General features: G+C 37.8%; 1 protein-coding gene across 3 annotated transcripts in view; it reads left to right on the forward strand.

Annotated features, from left to right (window-relative positions):
- The window catches only part of LOC127432834 (transmembrane protein 161B), a 39,994-nt gene extending 21,083 nt beyond the window's left edge, over positions 1-18,911 (forward strand). For 2 of the 3 annotated variants that reach the window (XM_051684294.1, XM_051684276.1), the window contains exons 2-12: positions 586-689; positions 1,532-1,618; positions 5,927-6,024; positions 6,148-6,304; positions 10,648-10,799; positions 11,945-12,005; positions 12,171-12,311; positions 13,296-13,409; positions 13,616-13,790; positions 16,178-16,274; positions 16,375-18,911. In XM_051684294.1, the coding sequence (XP_051540254.1) occupies positions 616-689; positions 1,532-1,618; positions 5,927-6,024; positions 6,148-6,304; positions 10,648-10,799; positions 11,945-12,005; positions 12,171-12,311; positions 13,296-13,409; positions 13,616-13,790; positions 16,178-16,274; positions 16,375-16,640 (1,422 nt within the window). In that variant the 5' untranslated portion in view covers positions 586-615 and the 3' untranslated portion in view covers positions 16,641-18,911. The remainder of the gene's footprint in view (positions 1-585; positions 690-1,531; positions 1,619-5,926; positions 6,025-6,147; positions 6,305-10,647; positions 10,800-11,944; positions 12,006-12,170; positions 12,312-13,295; positions 13,410-13,615; positions 13,791-16,177; positions 16,275-16,374) is intronic. The other variant, XM_051684286.1, reaches the window with a different exon arrangement.
- The last annotated feature ends 3,268 nt before the right edge of the window (positions 18,912-22,179 follow it).

Here is a 22,179-nt window from a genome sequence, read left to right on the forward strand (position 1 = left end):
ACTCTGTGTCTTACACGCATGGATGGTGAGATTGCTCATTGATGCCAGCATTTCCCCCACGCTAGCTGGGATAGCTTGATGCTGGGGTGTTTAAGGCAATTATAGAGTAGGTGCTTGACTGACGAAGTCAAGATTATTTTTCAGAGATTATTACCTGTGCAAAATTGAATTTATTGCCCTTTCCATGTGGAGTTTTATCTTGGACACAGTGAGCAAATTCTTAGTAGCATCTTTTTTTTAAAAATCTTTCTGAAAACAAACTTCTTTCTTTTTGTTTTTTTTGTAATCCATAGCTGCTAGAGAATTATTATTATTATTTTGTTGTAAGTATGTAGATAAAACCTTTGCAAATAGTGTAATAAAATAATTTTGGTGTTGCTCATTTTGCAAGACTATCAACTTCCTTTGAAGTTCACAGTCCTTAATCTGGCTCTAAAATAATTTATTCTAGCCAACACCAACTGCAATTGAGATTAGTTACTAGGTTTGTCTGAGTTCAGGTTGATTTAAACTAGTCTGAATGTTGTTCTGTATTCTTGCTAGTGCGATCGGAAAGTGTCCTAATATTTCACTCTTTTACTTCAGGGGGTAATCAGTGTGCAGCTGGTGGTTACCATGGTAATGGCCAGCGTGATTCAGAAGATCATACCCCACTATTCCTTTGCGCGATGGCTCCTCTGCAGTGGCAGGTAATGAGGAAGCACAGCCTACTGTGTCGCTCCGATGTCCCTCTCAATGGTCAAACTAAAATGGCATCTAAATTTAAAAGGCAGCCATAACAACACAAACCAAAGTAGCTGCTTCTCTTTGCAGTCATATCCCATGTTGTATTGTTTGTATTAAGATCCCATTAAAAATGCATCATTATGAAGCGTCAGTGAGACCAAAGGGTATCATCAAAAAGTGCTACGACCCGAGAGAACCGCTAACAAAAGTACAAGCCACGCTTGTTTCCCCCTTTAATTAGCACCATATGTGTTTAGAGTAAACAGCTCTGAATGTGCTCAATAATTCATCAGGGTTTGTTTTCTGACTGTAAAAATAGTTTGGGAAAATTCTGGCTTGAGCGCAGGGCTTGAAGTTTTGCCCAGGAGACTTTCATAATTAAGATCTTTCATTAGTAAGGAAACATGGAAAAAGAACTGAAAGCAGCACGGCCCTCTCAGGGCTTGTGACATGACGGTTTTTAAACAAAGTTGAAGGGGTTGTGCTAATGTTTGCTGTCAAAAGTTGCAACAAAAAGCTGCTCATTTTGTTAGCATCATGTAAGTTTTGTAATTCAACAGCAAACCTTTTTAAACTAGCAGCATAGTGTACAGTTCAAAAGTCCTCATGTTAAGAATTTTCATTTTTGGGTGAACTGTCCCTTTAATGTCTTAAAACACCCTGTGAAAAAGCCAAAGTTGACTATAGCAATGAAAAAAAATAAAAATAATCTCTTTATTAAACATGTTTTTGTTTGTTTGTTTTTTAAGAGTTAGTCCTATTTGAAATCAGAAATAATGAGATAACTTCTCCTTGTGTTTGGTAGCCTGCGTTGGTACCAGCACCCCACGGAAGACGAGTTGAGGGCCTTGGCTGGAAAGCAGCAGAAAGGAGGGAAGAGCAAGAAAGACAGGTACATGAGCTTTATTGGTATTCTGTAAATTTGTGTATTTTTGACAAGTATTTTAAGCTCGTTTTATGGGAACTACAACATTGTCAATATTGTTGCTCATATTCCGCTGTGGATGAAAGTTGTGTCCTATGCACACAATGCTAATTCTCTGAAAAGGTAGACCAGCCTGTGTCTAGCAGCTTAGTTTTGATCGTCAGCTCTATTATACCTACCTCCTGTTCTCAGACAAAAGCCCATTTATTCTCTGCAGGGAGCTCTTGGGCCATTTTGTCAGGTAGGTATGCTGCGATGCTGTGCAGAGAGACTACGATGCCCACAGTGCTTTTGTGCCGACCACCATTGTGCACACTGACCTATGTAAACAACAGAGGCCCAAAGGAGAGCTCCAAGAATCTTAGGTTCAGCTAGCTCAGAGCCATGGGGCAGAAAGCTTGCATACTAGACGCATTCATTCTGAGGCCTGTGCCCCTTTCCAATATCCCACAGCTCCCAGCACATCCCAATATTCATTTCTCCATTCTTTGTCATGCAGACAGCATTAGGGATGGGTGAAAATATGTTTGATTTGAACATTGTATGGATTTAGCTCTTTTTCAACAGCAAGGAGGGCTCCTCTAATCCCCAGTAAAATGTGCAAACTGTAGTGTTTGGTTTCCAATAGAAACAGAACCCACTGCTAGGACTCCACTAAATCTGCTTTGGGCTGGTGCAGATCCCACACGTTGATATCTGCTTTTTCGTTTTCTCGCAAAATGAGTGAATTGTATCTTCTTACTTGCTCGTCATGGAATTTTTATATTTGTATAATTTTGCATTATCTGGGTTGCAGAGGATAAAAAGTTAAGGTAAATTAATTCTTGGTTGAACATACTGTAATCATTGTGTATGTTTATTTATTATTCTTTTTTTCTTTTGGGCCCAGATATTTTGAGAAATGTGCTTTAGAAAGAATATGGTTTCTGGTAATAAAATGGTTTTCATCACTTTGAAGTTTTTCTTTGCTGTTTCTTTCAAAAGAGCATATGAAAAGCATACATTAAATGGATAGTTGGAAATGGAATCTCCATAAATGGAAAGAAATATCCACCACCCCTCACCTGTCAATCAACCACTGCACTAAAACAAGTGTTTAAGCTTTGCCGGTTATGAGCGACTTTGAATGGAATGAACCATTCAGTCTGAAAATTTGTAAAAGCAAATACATGTACAAGTATGAGAACTTCACGGATCATTTTAGTGTGTCTGATGTCAACATGCAGAGACACAGAAGACAAGCACACTCATATAAAGCTCAGGTTAATACAAATAAATTGATAATTCTGCTCGAAATTATCAAATTTGCACTTTGTCTTTTATGGCTTTTTTGTGGTTTATTATCATGCAGTAACACACTGGCATAGTGATTGAGGTTATGTCGTCATAAAAATCAGTGACCCTCTCCTCGAAATCCAAACACAAGTGGTCACAGGAGACTCATTTACCCCGTGAAGCCTGACATATGAAAGAATTGTCCGAAAATTCAAATTTTTTGACATTAAACTGTTTTTAGTACCATTAGACAAAATATAAAAAGAGTAAAAATAATAATAATAATGATTTTTAATGTATCAAATTTGATACATAAGGCTTTAAAGGTCATTATCATGCTGAGGCCCAGCAATTAATTTTTGTATAGGACATTTGTTATTTAATTTTTCTTAGCCTATACATGCTACAGTGGTAAATCTTGGGGTATTATTAGAGGACTCCCTGGTCTTTTCAGAGATACCAAATGTTTGAGTGTTTGGCCATGACAACTTTCTCTCCTTGGTCTATAAATATGAATTGAAATGTATCACAGTTCAGTTCAGCACATCAAATACAATATGAATAAAATATATACAGTTGTGCTCAAAAGTTTGTATACCCTGGCAGAAATTGTGAAATGTTATTTAAATTAGTCTTTTATTTAAGGGTAGTGATCATCTGAAGCCATTTATTATCACATAGTTGTTTGGCTCCTTTTTAAATCATAATGATAACAGAAGTCACCCAAATGGCCCTGATCAAAAGTTTACACACCCTTGAATGTTTGGCCTTGTTACAGACACACAAGGTGACACATACAGGTTTAAATGGCAATTAAAGGTTAATTTCCCACACCTGTGGCTTTTAAAATTGCAATTAGTGTCTGTGTATAAATAGTCAATGAGTTTGTTAGCTCTCACGTGGATGCATTTAGCAGGCTAGATACTGAGCCATGGGGAGCAGAAAAGAACTGTCAAAAGACCTGCGTAAAAAGGTAATGGAACTTTATAAAGATGGAAAAGGATATAAAAAGATATCCAAAGCCTTGAAAATGCCAGTCAGTACTTTCCAATCACTTATTAAAAGTGGAAAATTCAGGGATCTCTTGATACCAAGCCAAGGTCAAGTAGACCAAAAAAGATTTCAGCCACAACTGCCAGAAGAATTGTTCAGGATACAAAGAAAAATCCACAGGTAACCTCAGGAGAAATACAGGCTGCTCTGGAAAAAGACGGTGTGGTTGTTTTAAAGAGCACGATACGACGATACTTGAACAAAAATGAGCTGCATGATCGAGTTGCCAGAAAGAAGCCTTTACTGCGCCAATGCCACAAAAAAACCCGGTTACAATATGCCTGACAACACCTTGACACGCCTCACAGCTTCTGGCACACTGTAATTTGGAGTGACGAGACCAAAATAGAGCTTTATGGTCACAACCATAAGCGCTATGTTTGGAGAGGGGTCAACAAGGCCTATAGTGAAAAGAATACCATTCCCACTGTGAAGCATGGTGGTGGTTCACTGATGTTTTGGGGTGTGTGAGCTCTAAAGGCATGGGGGATCTTGTGAAAATTGATGGCAAGATGAATGCCGCATGTTATCAGAAAATACTGGCAGACAATTTGCATTCTTCTGCACGAAAGCTGCGCATGGGATGCTCTTGGACTTTCCAGCACGACAATGACCCTAAGCACAATGCCAAGTTAACCCTCCAGTGGTTACAGCAGAAAAAGTTGAAGGTTCTGGAGTGGCCATCACAGTCTCCTGACCTTAATATCATCGAGCCACTCTGGGGACATCTCAAACGTGCGGTTCATGCAAGACGACCAAAGACTTTGCATGACCTGGAGGCATTTTGCCAAGACGAATGGGCAGCTATACCACCTGCAAGAATTTGGGGCCTCATAGACAACTATTACAAAAGACTGCACGCTGTCATTGATGCTAAAGGGGGCATTACACAGTATTAAGAACTAAGGGTATGCAGACTTTTGAACAGGTGTCATTTCATTTTTTTCTTTGTTGCCATGTTTTGTTTTATGATTGTGCCATTCTGTTATAACCTACAGTTGAATATGAATCCCATAAGAAATAAAAGAAATGTGTTTTGCCTGCCCACTCATGTTTTCTTTAAAAATGGTACATATATTACCAATTCTCCAAAGGTATGCAAACTTTTGAGCACAACTGTATATATAATTTTTTTTCAGTAAACTTTTTTTGCTGGGTCTCAGGAACTGATGGTAAGATGACATCATCATAGCTTGTAATGTAAAATATAATAAAATATAGAGATATTTATAATGACAGAGCAGGCTGCATATATGAAAATACACAGAAATATTAGTTAACACTTTAAATATATCTTATAAAAAGTATATGTCAGAATTTTCAAAGCTCTGTGATTTTTATTTTATTTTTTATTATTGATTTATTTTTATAGTGGGCATGAATGGAGTGTAATGGTGATTGAGAGATATTCCTCAAACGTCTATTGTGTCATATTTGATGCATGAAAATTCAACATGCTTTTTTGATAAAATAATATACAAAATTTTAACCAAGCACAAGTTGCTTATATTCAGCAAATACTTATTTTAAAATATCAGTAACAATATAATCATTACTGTCTCTTTTACTTTATTAAAATAAGCTGTCATTTGTCCTAAAATAAAAAATGTTGTGGAAGACCGCCGCCATTTTAAATGGATTGATATAAACATTGAAACCACTTTTTTTCACAAATAACTACTAGAGGGTGCCATAAACTTACATACCATAAGTTTTTTGGCTTTTTAGCTTGAACAGAGAGTGAGACAGGAGCTGTCAAACGTTGAGTATCATATTTGATACATGTGGCGTTATAGGGTTAAAGACACATGGTAATACCAGGTGGAAACAGGACCAGTATGTGCTTGGTATTTCTTTTTCTTTTTTTTTTTTTTTTCAATTTAAGCCTAGAATTTCCATTTTAATGCATGACTATTATATGTGCTGCATTTTCCTTTTGCTTCTCAGAAAACACAATGGCCACTTAGAGAACAAGCCGTTGACTATTCCCAAAGACATTGACCTTCTGCTGGAGACCAAGTGTATTGCTGAAGTGGACACACTGGGTAAGTCAGCGATAGACCTGTTTTCATACCAGTTGCAAATCTTCATAATATCAAACATGATGCATTTTCAAGGATCTTCTTACTAAGGCTGGTTCCTGAAGGTCCTGTTTTTCATTTATCTAGCTCTGCACTACTTCCCTGAGTTCCAGTGGTTGGTGGACTTTACGGTGGCAGCCACAGTGGTGTATCTCATCAATGAACTGTACTTCTGTGTGGCCGAACCCAGTGGGGAGATGAACATTAGTGTGGTGTGGAGTCTGCTGGTCTTGGCCTTTGTCATGTATCCTTTTTGAACTGGAATGACTGAAGGAGTTATTACTTTCTTCCTTTTTATTTTTTTCTTCATTCAAATGTCATAACATTTTGTAATTTTCAGTATTTTCAAGCATCAGTATTATGTATTACTCATTAATAGAGATTTGCAAATGTGCATATTGAAATAAATTACTAGTCAGTACTAGTCATTCTGTATAATTAGGTTTTAGCGTTGTGTTCACTAGAGACTGATAAAATGTGTTTCTTCGAGGGCATTCACATTCTTCTATTCAAAAATTGCTGGACACAGGGATCTCAAGATACTCTCAAGATTTTAAATTCACATGTCTTAAAAACACAACACTTAATGTACGAGACACTGAATTTTTTTATTATTTTGTAAGTGTACATAGACCAACATTTGAAAAATAGTGCAGACTGAATCCACATGCAGCCTTTGAAGAGGATAATTGACAAATATTCAACTAATATATAGGCTCTATATCTACAACAACTCTCTGAGAAGTTGCGTCTTTTAATTCTTCCTCTTTAAGGCTCAAATTTTTCAAAATATATTAAAAGTGGATAAACTAGTTGTTTGGTGGATCAACTAGTTGGCTGGTGGATGACTAGTCGATCACTGTGATCAACCCCTTTTCATTAAAGCTTCACTATGTAACTTTTGGCCCTCTAGCGGTTGAAGCATTGAACTGCTAGTTACTTGCGGAGGAACACTGTTTTGGTAATTAGGTGAGCTAGGCTTTGGCTCTGCTCTTCTGCGCGGGTCAATCTGATGATTTGTGGAGCACCGATTTAACCATGGTTACAGGTGACCAAATTATCAGAGCGAAAGTCACTAACAACAACAAAACTCGCCCCCTCCCCTCAAAAAAATAAAATAAATAAATAACAAAAGGAAGAAAATATGTCTTATTAGCAAGTAAGTAGCATATCAAATGGTGAAACTATTATAACTTAGCTAGCAGGCAAACTGACTAAGGTAGTTACTGGTTTAGAGACTGCAGTTGTTACCAGCATAACAGGTTTTTTTTTCATTGTCCTTTCTCGAAAATGAAATCAAGCACTGCAGTACCACAATCCATAATAAAATGCCTCATTAGAGTGGCTAACACTATCTAACGAACTACCGTGCTAAGAGAGCTTCCTGGCTAACTATCAGTCCAAAAAATATCTTACTTGATGAACAAGAAAAAGCCATCTTTTGGTCAGTTTTAAATCCTTTCAGATCTCGGAGTTGTCACCACATCTGAAGAAGCCATGCTGATGTTGTTTCATGTTTTATGACTTTTATGACGCTTTCCCTTTTTGCTTGCAGACTCTTCTCGGTTCGAGGTCTTTTTATTTTGAAAATGGGTGATTTCCCCAGAGGGTTGCCTTTTTGAATGACCCATGGTCAATGTTGCTCATGTGTTGTGGCTACAAGCTTTCAGCTTCAAACTACCACCACACCTATCACCGCATATATACACGTGCAGTAGCTGGACCTTCTTTTCTATATTTACAGACATGATGCAAATAAGTACGTATGACTGACGGAAATATTAAATTTCCTGCCAAAAATGTCCCAACAGCTCTAAAATGAAAGTAATTATTATAGGCTTCCCATAGTGAATCGGGGAGGCAAAAACATTGCTTGGAAGACAGATTGTTGGTGTACTTGCACGTTAATGAAATGTTGTTCATTTCTAACAAAAAATCTTACATTGTGTAGCTTTAATATTAGTTAAGTGCATTAGAGTTTTAGTAAAGCCTAATTGATGGAGTTCCTTGAAACACCAGAAATTGTAGCAATAACCAGTTTCTAATAGCTGATGTTGTCGTCATATGACTCCTATAAAGAACATATTTTTTGTTATTTTAACAGAGCCATTTAAGGAACCTTTAAAAAAAACTTTATTCTATTACATGTCTGTGGTCCCTAAATGTTAAAACAACCTTTATAAAAGACTACCTTGTCGAGAAGCTCCATTTTCACAGTCTTGGAGCTGAGACAGTCTAGCGTGTGAGTGATGAAAGCTGCACCTGTTGCCTTCAACCTGCTACTTTCCTCTTCTTGTGGCTCACCAAATCACACACATTAACCCCAGCACAGTCCACAAAGATCAATCTTCTCCGCTCAGCACTGCCTTTCACCAAGCTCAGCCTGCCACACAAGATTGGAGGCCCAATTTTCACGGCCCACTGGACTGATTTGCCTGGGAAAAGTAAAGGCAGGCAGGAAGGAAGGTGGCAGGTTGGTTGGGTGATGAAGATGATGACGTTGATGATAGGTCTTTATGTGTGCAAATTGATGAATGTGGACAGGAAGGAGCCATTTCTCCTGATCTCAATGGAGAGTGTGCGGTGGGGAAAATGGCCTTGTCAAAGTGATGGTCACTGAAACATTTCCTCAGATGGACGCTCGCTTGCCTTGCAGATTTGCACGATGGAGCCACAAGTTGAATGATTGACCCTTGACCAGTACAATCAACACAGGCACATACAAGCAAGCCATCATAACTCAGAGGCACAGCATTTTCTCTCTGTATTTGCTGTCTTTTTTGGTTTTCTAATTTGTTGCTTTTCATCTTAGGGAAATTTGCTTTGACTCTGTTTTATGGGGTGTGTTAAAGTCACAGTTCACCCAAAAAATGAAAGTTTTGTCCTAATTTACTCACCCTCCTGTCATTTCAAACACGTACGTCTTTCTTAAGTGGAACAAGAAAGGAAAATATTAATGCATATTCTGGTCCAGTTGATAGTGACTCCTCTGAAGGCATATGATGAGAAAAGCTAATTCACGGTGGCTAATGTGTTCAAGCAGGTACTTGTCTTGATTAGCACTAAAAACAAATTCTCATGTCATCATTTGCATTAAACAATTACTTTAATTTGAGGTCATTTTTCATCAAAGCCTGTTGTATGTCTTTAGAAGACTTTAAATATGACGTACAAGCCACATTTGCTTTTTTAACCTTTAAGCTTTAACAAGTCACTATCAGCTGCCACTTAATTTAAAAGACAAACCAGTATATTCATAAGAATGAAAGTCATATGGGTTTGGAATGACATACAGTTGGCTAAATTTTGACAATTGTATTGTTTTGGGTCAACTATCCCTTCAGGGCGTATACACACTCTGGAAAGTTTCGACGGAGCATTTGGCACATAGGAGTGTGAAAGGTCTGTTTCTATCAGAGGCAATCGCTGATAAAGATGTCTTAGAGATTTAATGTTTTATTGTGTATTCTATATATACTTTATTTTATATTCAGTTTTTATTTTATTCTATTTTTATTTATTTTTTTAATTATATTTTATTATTATCTCTGTCTTGTTGCTGTGCTGTATTGTATTGTTGTGCACTGGAAGCTCCTGTCACTAAGACAAATTCCTTGTATGTGTAAGCATACTTGGCAATAAAGCTGATTCTGTTACTATCTAAAATATAACTTTTCGACAGTGTACCAGTAAACATTGAAACACTTCTCAAGGCTCTCTCTCCACAATTACTATCTTTTTAGCCTGGCAGAGAAAATACTAAAGGACAGGGAATGAATACACCGCATGCATGAGTTTTTATCCACCATGTGTTTTCAATTTCACAGCGCAACTAATCTCGCTTTCCAAGGTTCCCACTGGTCAATGCATGCCTACGTTTGAGTACGTTGCAGCAAAGGTTTATATATTTTCAACTTTTGGTCACATGATGGAGCAGCGCTGTAGCAAATCCTTGCATTTCCCTCTCCGTCCTTCCAACACACCATCCCCATCGAAATCAAGGCGTTCGCAGCATTCTCTGACGCAGTGTGAAGCCGCACTTAAACGCATTTGTGACACTATATGTGAGATTTACAAGTCATGCAACATAGGATGGTATGTGTGCATTGGAGCTGATTAGGACCATCAAACCATCTTCAGTAATCAAGTATTTTTATGTAGAATCCATGAAAGCAGTGCCACTTCAGTTACAGACAACTATTTAGTTAAAAATTTTTGAGATTGTGAGGTTCAAAAGTTTTGAGGTGAACCTCACATTTATGGTACAGAACAATTGTGACCTTGCATCAGTTTCTGCGAGAAAGTATGGAGCATTTTTAGATGTACAAATGTAACATACTTTTTATTTACTGTATATTCTTTGAGCTAAGTATAGCGGGCAGTGTGCCAGAAAGGAACAGAATCTTCTTTTAAGCCTAACTTTTAGTGTGGCTGATTTGTCTACTGTTACTTTGTTATATTATTTTGCTGGCAAAATAGGACTTTAAAGAAGATGTGCACACTTTTTTGCTCACTTTGTTTTACAGTCTAATGTACATAAGTTCCCTGTGTGAAATATATGTGTTCCTTAATTTGAGCTGCTATCAGGAAGATCCTTTTCTCCCTCACGGCTCACTACTTCAGACTAGAGGAGGGCGGCGAGCGATCCCTCTGCATCACCTTTGCCGCAGCCTTCTTTGTGAAAGCCATGGCTATTCTTATTGTCACAGAGAACTACCTGGAATTTGGCCTTGAGACAGGTACAGCTACCAGGTTTTTCCAAATTTATCTTTGACTATAACGCCATGATGACTTGCTAATGGAATTTGGTGCAATTTTATTTTAACATGAACTTTTTTTAATAGTTGTAGGAAAGGTCAAAATCAATCTTTGTGCACGCCTGACAATGGCTGTTGAGTTTTGGATGTTTACTGGCCATAATCCTTTCTTATTAGAAACATAAACTGTATTTGGTCTTGTTTCATAAGAAATACGATAAAGGAGGGGGCCAGGGTAGCTCAGCAAGTAAAGACACTGACTACCACACCTGGAGTCGCAAGTTCAAATCCAGGGCATGCTGAGTGACTCCAGTCAGGTTTCCTAAGCAACCAATTGGCCCGGTTACTAGGGTGGGTAGAGTCATGTTGGGTTAACCTCCTCATGGTCACTATAATGTGGTTCTCACTCTCGGTGGGGTGCGTGGTGAGTTGTGCGTGGATGCTGCGGAGAATAGCGTGAAGCCTCCACACGCGCTAGGTCTCTGCAGTAACGCACTCAAGCCATGTGATTGACGGTCTCAGACGCGGAGGCAACTGAGATTCGTCCTCCGCCACCTGGATTGAGGCGAATCGCTACGCCACCATGAGGACCTAGAGCACATTGGGAATTGGACATGCCAAATTGGGGAGAAAAGGGGAGAAAAATCCAAAAAAGAAAAGAAAAAACAGAAATTCGATAAAGGAATTATTTAGCTGTGCACTAGCCAGTCTCACAGTTAAATGGCATGCCGAGGCCCATTGTGACTTTGTTCCTCATATTTTTGTTTGGTTTGTCGCTTAATACCAAGAGTGTGTCACCACATATAGTCCTGAAGTTGTGACAATAAATATTATAAAAATGTATAAAAAATTAGTTACATTGTGCAATAGTCACCACACTTTTATTTTGTAGATCCTTTGTCAGTCGTTTGTCAGTTACAGTTGTTCACATCACTTATATCAGCAAGGGTCAGACTATTGTGCTTGCATTGCAATTTAATCTTGTGCCTCCATTTTTATAGCCAAAGTCGGTTTTACACTAATTTGGTGCTGGGCAATGGTTAATTTGGATCTTGGTTGCAGGATATATTTTATCAATTTGCGCAATTTTTAGTGTATATTTATGAATTTTCTTCCTCCTTTTGCAGGCTTTGCAAATTTTTCCAAAAGTGCTGTGCAGTTTCTGGAAAACCAAGGCCTTGAGTCCCAGTGAGTAGTATGACTAGTATACCCCCTTCCTCTTTGTCAGTAACGTGTGTGTGTGTGTGTGTGTACAGTATACCATGTTTCTGTGTGTTGGGATTAAGCTGTGTATGTGATGGTTTGTGCTTCCCTGCTGTGAACAGGCCTTGCTCTCTTCCTCTGTCTCCACAGGGGCCCCATATCCAAACTGACCTTTAAACTGATCCTGGCACTGCTTTGCTCTCTCATTGGAGCCTTCCTTACCTTCCCTGGCCTGCGATTGGCCCAGATGCATCTTGATGCCCTCACCCTCAACAACTGCAAAATCACACAGTAAATGTTTATATATATATATATATATATATATATATATATATATATATATATATATATATATATATATATATATATATATAAAAAACAGCAAACCATATTAATCTGATCCTCGTTATATTGACTAAATGCTGTGGTATACGTAAGGGATTTCTTCTTAATTATTTCAGCACAGAAACTGTACTGTACAGTAATAACAGGCATGTTAAGCTTGCCTTGTGTATACCTCTACAACTAAAACTTAATTTTTTTTTAAATGTGTTATAATGTGCATTATTCTTTTATTGATTGAATATAGATTAGAAATTGATTATTCTTTTAGACCCCATTTACACTTGGTATTTGCATCTGTTTTGGATGATACAATCACAAGTGGATAGTATTAAATACAGGTATAAATAGGGTCCAAAATGTTGTTTTTATTATTATTAATATTATTTACTTTTTGAGCTTTATTAACAATGCAGTAGTAATAATGTGTTCATGAAATTAGAGATCCTCAAACCAGCTTTTGTTGTTTTTATTGAAATATCGTGATTACCAACCTATTTCCATATAAATCCGTGAATTGAACCAGTGCGTGAATACAAACTCAGCAAGTTAGCAGATACTGTAAGTATTATTACGGATGGACCTGCTCTCTATTTTCGTGCCCAGCATTGGGCTCTAGGCTACTCTGCTATAAAAGAGGGGTTAGGCACAACACATCTAATCTAGCGAATCCAGTTGAGAGTGACCAACTCTCCATATGTGCTTCCATTTAGGCCTGCAATACATCTCTATAGTCTTTCAGTGTCTAGTGCCAACTTTCTCAATGAGTGGCCTTTTTATATTGAAAAGATGAGCATCTTGTACAGGGGAAATATTACATTTAAGGAGGTGGCACTTTATAATTGCTGGTGTTTACTGTTCCACTGAAATTTATACTGTTGTTAGTTGCCAAGTCTAATTGGTTGTTATTGTTTTAATCTGTTTATCCTTCAGGACTTTGCTGCATATCAACTTCTTGGCCCCCTTAATAATGGTACTGCTGTGGGTGAAGCCATTAACAAAGGATTACATAAGTAATCCCACATTTGGGAAAGATAATGTGCCTTTGTGAGTACCCCATCATTCAGTGTAATTAAATTATTTTAACAACATGGACGTTTGTTTTAATAGTTGTGTAATGTAAAGCTATAGCAAATTATTGTTGTAATAGCAAATGACAGTAGATTAGAAAAAGAAACATTACCACTGGGATACATTTGGGCTTGGCTTTTTATTATTTTTTTATTATTATTTTATTTATTTATTGCTTTCAGAATGTCTGAGAAGACGTATGACACATTGCGTCTATGGGTGATCCTGCTTCTTTGTGTGCTGAGACTAGCCATGATGCGGCACCATCTGCAGGCCTACCTCAACCTGGCCCAGAAGGCTGTTTTGCAGATGAAGAAGGAAGCGGGACGCATTAGCACCGTGGACCTCCAAAAGATGGTGCGTAGACTCTTTTCACAAACTGTCCTGCTATGTTTTTACTGATAAACAAAAGTAGGAAAGTGCCTTGTTTATGCTTATCACATTCAAAAATTGCTGAGATCGTAAACTGTTGCCGTTGGGAATTGGCAGGGATGTGATGATATCTGGGTCACGATGCGATAATATTGTGATTCTTTGTTTAGTGTATTGTGATTACAAAACTGATAAAATGCAATCTTTTACTCACTTGTTTCTCCTTCATCTTGGAAGGACTGGGCTTCAGTGGTTTGTACAACAAATACTTTAAGGTATAGTTCACCCAGAAATTAAAATTCTCTCAACATTTACTCACACTAATGCCATCCCAGATGTGAATTACCTTATTTTTCTGCTGAATACAAATGAAGATTTTTCGAAGAATATCTCAGCTGTACAGTTGAAGTCAGAAGTTTACATACACCTTGGCCAAATACATTTAAACTCGTTTTTCACAATTCCTGACATTTAATCGTAGAAAACATTGCCTGTCTTAGGTCAGTTAGGATCACTATTTTAAGAATGTGAAATGTCAGAATAATAGTAGAGAGAATTATTTATTTCAGCTTTTATTTCTTTCATCACATTCCCAGTGGGTCAGAAGTTTACATACACTTTGTTAGTATTTGATAGCATTGCCTTTAAATTGTTTAACTTGGGTCAAACATTTTGGGTAGCCTTCCACAAGCTTCTCACAATAAGTTGCTGAACTTTTGGCCCATTCCTCCAGACAGAACTGATCTGAGTCAGGTTTGTAGGCCTCCTTGCTCACACACGCTTTTTCAGTTCTGCCCACAAATTTTCTATCAGTTCTGCTGCCACCCCCATGCTTCACGGTTGGGATGGAGTTCTTCGGCTTGTAAGCCTCACCCTTTTCCTCCAAACATAACAATGGTCATTTTGGCCAAACAGTTAAATTTTTGTGAAAAAAATGTGCACTGTAGTCTGGCTTTTTTATGGTGGTTTTGGAGCAGTGGTTTCTTCGTTGCTGAGCAGCCTTTCAGGTTATGTCAATATTGGACTCGTTTTACTGTGGATATAGATACTTGTCTACCTGTTTCATCCAGCATCTTCACATGGTCCTTTGCTGTTGTTTGGGATTGATTTGCACTTTTCGCACCAAACTATGTTCATCTCTAGGAGACAGAATTCGTCTCCTTCCTGAGCGGTATGATGGCTGCGTGGTCCCATGGTGTTTATACTTGCATACTATTGTTTGTACAGTTGAATGTGGTACCTTCAGGCGTTTGGAAATTGCTCTCAAAGATGAACCAGACTTTTGGAGGTCCACAGTTTTTTTCAACTGTATATCCAAACAATGCAAGTTAACAGGGTCTAAAACTTTGAAGTTCAAAAATCAAATAAAGGCAGCATAAAAGTAATCCACAGGACTCCAATGTTTAAATCAATATTTAAGTTATTTTTTACTATAAATCTCCACTTTCAAACAACCCTCCTCAGCGATCTTCTTTTCAAAGAATTTTTCTTCTTTTGTTTTTGGTGATTTGCATTCTTTGTACATATCACCACCTACTGGGCAGGGATGAGAATTTATAGAGCATCCACATTCTTTCACAGAAACAATTTTTTTTTTTTTTTTTTTTTTTTTTGTGGAATAGCAATAATTAAGTGTGCATTGACCTAATGTGGCCATATGTTTTGTCTTCTTACACAGTTGCTCTGAGTGATGGTCTGACTTTTTCACCAAAAATATTTAATGTGAAAAATGTAACTAAAAAATGTTTTTTTTTTTTTTTTTTTTTTTTTTTTGCATTAGAATATTGATAAAGTATTATGTGGTAAGTTATCACAGTACTTTTTTGTAAACAGTCTTCCTTGACTATGCAAAGCCATCTTATTTTGCCTGATATGAATATTACAAGAATTCCACCTTCAATATAGTGCCAAGGACATTGTTGTGATGTCTCATCTGATACTGGTTAATAAACGCAATCAGGGACCCTCTTGTGGCGTCCACCGTAGGGGCCTGCATTACTGCATTGACATTCCTCAGAGGTGGAAATATGTGGGGATAAAAAAGGACTGCATGGCGTTGTTGCCCTCAAAGCTCCGAAATGAGGAGGCCATTTGAGTTTAGTGGAGCGCAAGGATCAAAACTCACAGCACTCCACAGCTGGAGCTGAGGAAAAAGAGCCTGTTTGATGTTCTAAGCCATAAGTGAGACTCGCAAATGGCTGTAGATGTCGCAGGGGTGTCTGGTCTTACATCTGCTCGCAGCCTCCCTCTGTACTTAAGCTCCCAGTGATGGCTTCTGCAAGTCTGTTTGATGAGCTCCTCTCCTGCGAAGTTGCTTGTTTTGAAGTGAATTTGCCTAAATGTTCTAACTGCAAATTTGTTTTTCCTCACAGGTCGCCCGAGTCTTTTACTACCTATGTGTAATAGCTCTACAGTATGTTGCACCTCTGGTGATGCTGTTACATACTACTTTGCTGCTAAAGACATTAGGTGAGTGTATTAAGGTTTTTCTCAACGCATTTGGCAAAAATAACTACAATTGCCCCTGTAGGGTTTCTTGAATTTTTCAGACTCTTGTTTTAACACCCAGGTGGATATTCCTGGGTGATTTACCCCGAAGAGAGTTTGCCCTGTCTATCAAATGAGGACTCTAACCCTGCTGAGCTGGGGCAAGCAGAGATGCAGGCTTCTCAAACTGTGACCCAGTTATCAGTTGCTCTCGGGGGGCTGAGGACTGTTTTCACCCCCCTGCTCTTTAGAGGGCTCCTGTCCTTCTTCACATGGTGGATTGCCGCCTGCCTGTTCTCCACCTCTCTCTTCGGCCTCTTCTACCACCAGTATCTGATGGCCGCATAGCATCGGGAGGGATTGGGGCCCACAAGAGTCCGGACTCTTCCGACTGACTTATCCAGCACAAGGCCCTGGAACATTTCCCTTCCTCGCAACCATATCAGCAGAGTTTTTCTCTGACGGGCTTCCTCATTGAACTTAATTTCTCTTTTGAGGAAAATATAGTTTAACCTAACAAATACAAAAATGACGATAGTAAGAATTCAGTCATATTCGTGGGATTGCTTTGAAGCATCAATGAATGAAGGATAGCCTCTGAAGGAGTTCTCAAAATGAAGCTGATTTTAAAGGGAATGGTACCCGTGAACCAGCAGATGATTTGGAAGGTTTTGAAGTCTTATCAAACTCTGGGAAAGCAAGGGATCACTTGTGGTCATACTGTATTTTATTTTGTAGAGTTCAAAATGGATGATTTTCAAAACAGCTAAGGGTTTTAATAGTTTTTTTTTTATTTATTTTTTTAGTAATTTTACTTCTCCAAAGTAGAAACTTGGCTCTGCTGTTGGGGAGGTTGTCATTTCTCATATGTTACAGCATTTACTCAACCTCTTGTTGTTCCAAACCTGTATGACTTCACCATCACCATTCACTTTGATTACATTTTTATACCATATAATGAAAGTGAATGGTGACTGAGGCTGTCGTTCTGCGTAACATTTTCTTTTGTGCTCCACAGAGGAAAGAATGTCATATGGGACAGCATGAGGGTTCTTAAATGACAGAATCTGATCTTTGAGTGAATTTACCCCTTTCTGGAAGAAACAGTGTTTTAGTCGAGGACAAGTAGAGTACGGGGAATGATGAGGAAATTATGTATTAAAGGTGTATTCATTTGTCCATTTCAGAGGGACTGAAGCCAGCCTTTCTCTTAAGAAGCATTTATTTGACTGTAGAAGACTGAGAGCTAATTTAATTATGTGTGTGTGTGTGTGTGTGTGTGTGTGTGTGTGTGTGTGTGTGTGTGTGTGTGTGTGTGTGTGTGTGAGTGTGTGTGTGTGTGTGTGTGAGTGTGTGTGTGTGAGTGTGAGCGAGTGACGTTTGTGTGTTAACATCAGTGCCTGCAGGTTCCAATTCACCCCTGCTGCTTGTGGGTATAAATCTAAAAGGGGCATTTTGATCAAGTAAAAATGCTTAATCACTGTCTAAAGCAGTGGCTTCCCTGTCAAAATATTTCGCTTTTAAATTTCGGGGTCCAGAAGGATCAAACAGATCCTGTAATCACGCTCCATGTTTCTGTACAGAGCCTATTGATTTTCTGTTATAGATCAAATAACAGGGTTGGATTTGTTTTATTTGAAGGTGCCAAGTAAGCTTGTATTCCCCGGTCCCCTGTGAGTGTATACTATACGTCCTGCTGGAATTCAGAAACACGCACGCAAAAGCACTCTCTAGTGTACAAGCCAAAGCAGAACATGGGGCTTGATTACATGGGTAATAATATCTATGTCAGTTTTGAGAGATTTCGGCACTACAGTTCCTAAACACAGCACAGAGGCATATCTGAAGTGTTTTTAAGCTGGTTTGTTTGTTGTTTTTTTTTAAGTGTTAACCTACTGTAAAAGTCTTATTCTCACCTTTTTAGAGGGTATGCAGACAATGAATGTATTCATCCTTCCTGATTTTTCAATTGTAGTTACGATGCATTTATTTTTGTAAATTGATTTTATGTTGTGAACGAATCCATTACACTCGGGGCCCCTAATAAACATGGCCAAATATGTTGTAACGTTGGTGTTAAAAAAAAAAAAAATTCAGTTAAATTACAAATGTGAATTTTTGTTGTGGTCTTTCAGTGACATTTATATTGCGAGTGTGCGATATCATCAGCAGTACACCTTGACAGTCAGATGGTGGAAGTAATTTTTATATATATATATATATATATATATATATATATATGTATAGCTGTACACAGTCACAATGTTTGATAATCGTCAGATGGGTGACCAATATTGAATGAAAAAATTTAACCTTACTAAATATACCCCACTTTTAAGGTATTTTCAATAACTGCAATGTCTTTTAAGTATTTCTAATTCTAATGCCAAATAACATTATATTTAGGCTCAGACCTGATCCATATTAATTTGTTGAGATGTTAAAGACAAATCACTTGCTTTTCACCGAAATCTTCAGTATTCCGGTAGGGACGTAGCTGGGATCTTGTTTTAAAATCCATGGGCCTTAATGGATCTGTTGGTCTTTTAATATTTTAAGTACTTATCTTTATTTATTATTTTTCAGTTTGTTTAATAAATGATTATTAAGGAAATGTCATGCCATTCTTTTTTCTTTTTTTTCTTCATTTTTTGTTCCACATTTTTGCATTTACATTGTTCTTGTTCTTTTAGTGTTTGCAAAGGCTGCTGTCATTTTCCACCTCTATTTTGTTGATGTATTATGAAGTGTTTTTTTTTCCCCCTCCCTTAAAGTTCAAATAGCCTACACAGTTTTGGATTTTGTCTTTTAAAACTAGAGTTATCATGGAGGGATGTGACACGCACAGTAGAGAAAATGAATTGTCCAGATTTCACACAGTGAATAGTGTTCATCCATGCGATGCTGGCGTAATGTTGTCCTGAGTGCTACTGTTCATATGAAATGGTACATTGGGCCTCCTCTTCTGGTCACCGCTCTTGGATTAGTGAGACAAATTCCAAAACAAACAGCCAAAGAGGCTCTTTTCTTTTCCTGAGAAGTCTCCATTCACACAAACCATTTTATCTGGCACACCAAACAGCCCTTTTGAGGGTCGTTGTGTCCTGTGCCGAATGAGAGAATCCGCTTGAAAGGTATCTTTTTAATTACCGAACCACTGTCTGTGCTAAATACTGAGAGTTTCATTGTTGTGTTTTCTCAGTTGAGAGTGCCAAAATAAATAATGGGAACTTGTAACAATGGATGACCTAACCTTGTCCTTTTTGTCCACAAATGAATAGACCGAACACGGACGCTTGTAGGACGTTAAAGAACCTGGACGCTTTCATTTCGCACTGAAAAGGTCTTTCTAAGACAACTTGAAATAACTTTCCATAATGCAAATGCACTCTATAACATTACGTTCACATGCCTGCATGAACATTTAACTTGGAAAAACAGACATACAGGTGCATCTCAATAAATTAGAATGTCGTGGAAAAGTTCATTTATTTCAGTAATTCAACTCAAATTGTGAAACTCGTGTATTAAATAAATTCAGTGCACACAGACTGAAGTAGTTTAAGTCTTTGGTTCTTTTAATTGTGATGATTTTGGCTCACATTTAACAAAAACCCACCAATTCACTATCTCAAAAAATTAGAATACATCATAAGACCAATAAAAAAACATTTTTAGTGAATTGTTGGCCTTCTGGAAAGTATGTTCATTTACTGTATATGTACTCAATACTTGGTAGGGGCTCCTTTTGCTTTAATTACTGCCTCAATTCGGCGTGGCATGGAGGTGATCAGTTTGTGGCACTGCTGAGGTGGTATGGAAGCCCAGGTTTCTTTGACAGTGGCCTTCAGCTCATCTGCATTTTTTGGTCTCTTGTTTCTCATTTTCCTCTTGACAATATCCCATAGATTCTCTATGGGGTTCAGGTCTGGTGAGTTTGCTGGCCATTCAAGCACACCAACACCATGGTCATTTAACCAACTTTTGGTGCTTTTGGCAGTGTGGGCAGGTGCCAAATCCTGCTGGAAAATGAAATCAGCATCTTTAAAAAGCTGGTCAGCAGAAGGAAGCATGAAGTGCTCCAAAATTTCTTGGTAAACGGGTGCAGTGACTTTGGTTTTCAAAAAACACAATGGACCAACACCAGCAGATGACATTGCACCCCAAATCATCACAGACTGTGGAAACTTAACACTGGACTTCCAGCAACTTGGGCTATGAGCTTCTCCACCCTTCCTCCAGACTCTAGGACCTTGGTTTCCAAATGAAATACAAAACTTGCTCTCATCTGAAAAGAGGACTTTGGACCACTGGGCAACAGTCCAGTTCTTCTTCTCCTTAGCCCAGGTAAGACGCCTCTGATGTTGTCTGTGGTTCAGGAGTGGCTTAACAAGAGGAATACGACAACTGTAGCCAAATTCCTTGACATGTCTGTGTGTGGTGGCTCTTGATGCCTTGACCCCAGCCTCAGTCCATTCCTTGTGAAGTTCACCCAAATTCTTGAATCGATTTTGCTTGACAATCCTCATAAGGCTGCGGTTCTCTCGGTTGGTTGTGCATCTTTTTCTTCCACACTTTTTCCTTCCACTCAACTTTCTGTTTACATGCTTGGATACAGCACTCTGTGCACAGCCAGATTCTTTGGCAATGAATGTTTGTGGCTTACCCTCCTTGTGAAGGGTGTCAATGATTGTCTTCTGGACAACTGTCAGATCAGCAGTCTTCCCCATGATTGTGTAGCCTAGTGAACCAAACTGAGAGACCATTTTGAAGGCTCAGGAAACCTTTGCAGGTGTTTTGAGTTGATTAGCTGATTGGCATGTCACCATATTCTAATTTTTTGAGATAGTGAATTGGTGGGTTTTTGTTAAATGTGAGCCAAAATCATCACAATTAAAAGAACCAAAGACTTAAACTACTTCAGTCTGTGTGCATTGAATTTATTTAATACACGAGTTTCACAATTTGAGTTGAATTACTGAAATAAATTAACTTTTCCACGACATTCTAATTTATTGAGATGCACCTGTATTTATTTGTTTTAGATAAATGAATCACGTTTAAAGGAGAGGGGAGCGGGCTCTGCCACACGGTCTGATAGATAGAAGAACTGTTGCAAATTCTCCTAGAAACTTGGAACATCATATCTGCCAACAACCAAGAAGCCAAACCAAGTGTCCAGGTGTACCTAGGAGAATTGGTGCTATTTTAAAGGCAAAGGTGGTCACACCGAATATTGATTTCGCTTTTTTTTTTTTTTTTTATGTTTACTGGACTTTGAATGACATTAAGTGATAAATGAAAACTATTTATGTCATTATTTTTGAAGACATCCTCACTATGCAAGATTTTTCGCAAGTGCCTAAAACTTTTGCACAGTACTATATATATATATATATATATATATATACACACACACACACATATACACACTACCAGTCAAAAGTTTTGAAACTCATTCTTTATTATATATATATATATATATATATATATATATATATATATATATATATATATATATATATATATATATTTTTACATTTTAGAATTATAGTAAAGTCATCAAAACTGTGGAATAACATAAATGGAACTATGGGAATTATGTTGTGACTAAACAAAATCCAGAATTAATCAAAACTGTGTGATATTTTAGCATCTTCAAAGTAGTCACCCTTTGCCTAGAATTTTCAGACATGTACTCTTGACATTTTCTCAACCAACTTCTCGAGGTATCACCCTGGGATGATTTTTAAACAGCATTGAAGGAGTTCCCATCTATGTTGGGCACTTATTGGCTGCTTTTCTTTATTATTTGGTCCAAGTCATCAATTTCAAAAACTTTTTCTTTTTAATTAAATGTAAATTTTATAATGAAATAAATTAATAT

This window comes from Myxocyprinus asiaticus, chromosome 4 (assembly GCF_019703515.2).
Source record: "Myxocyprinus asiaticus isolate MX2 ecotype Aquarium Trade chromosome 4, UBuf_Myxa_2, whole genome shotgun sequence".
In the NCBI taxonomy this organism is placed as follows: domain Eukaryota; kingdom Metazoa; phylum Chordata; class Actinopteri; order Cypriniformes; family Catostomidae; genus Myxocyprinus; species Myxocyprinus asiaticus.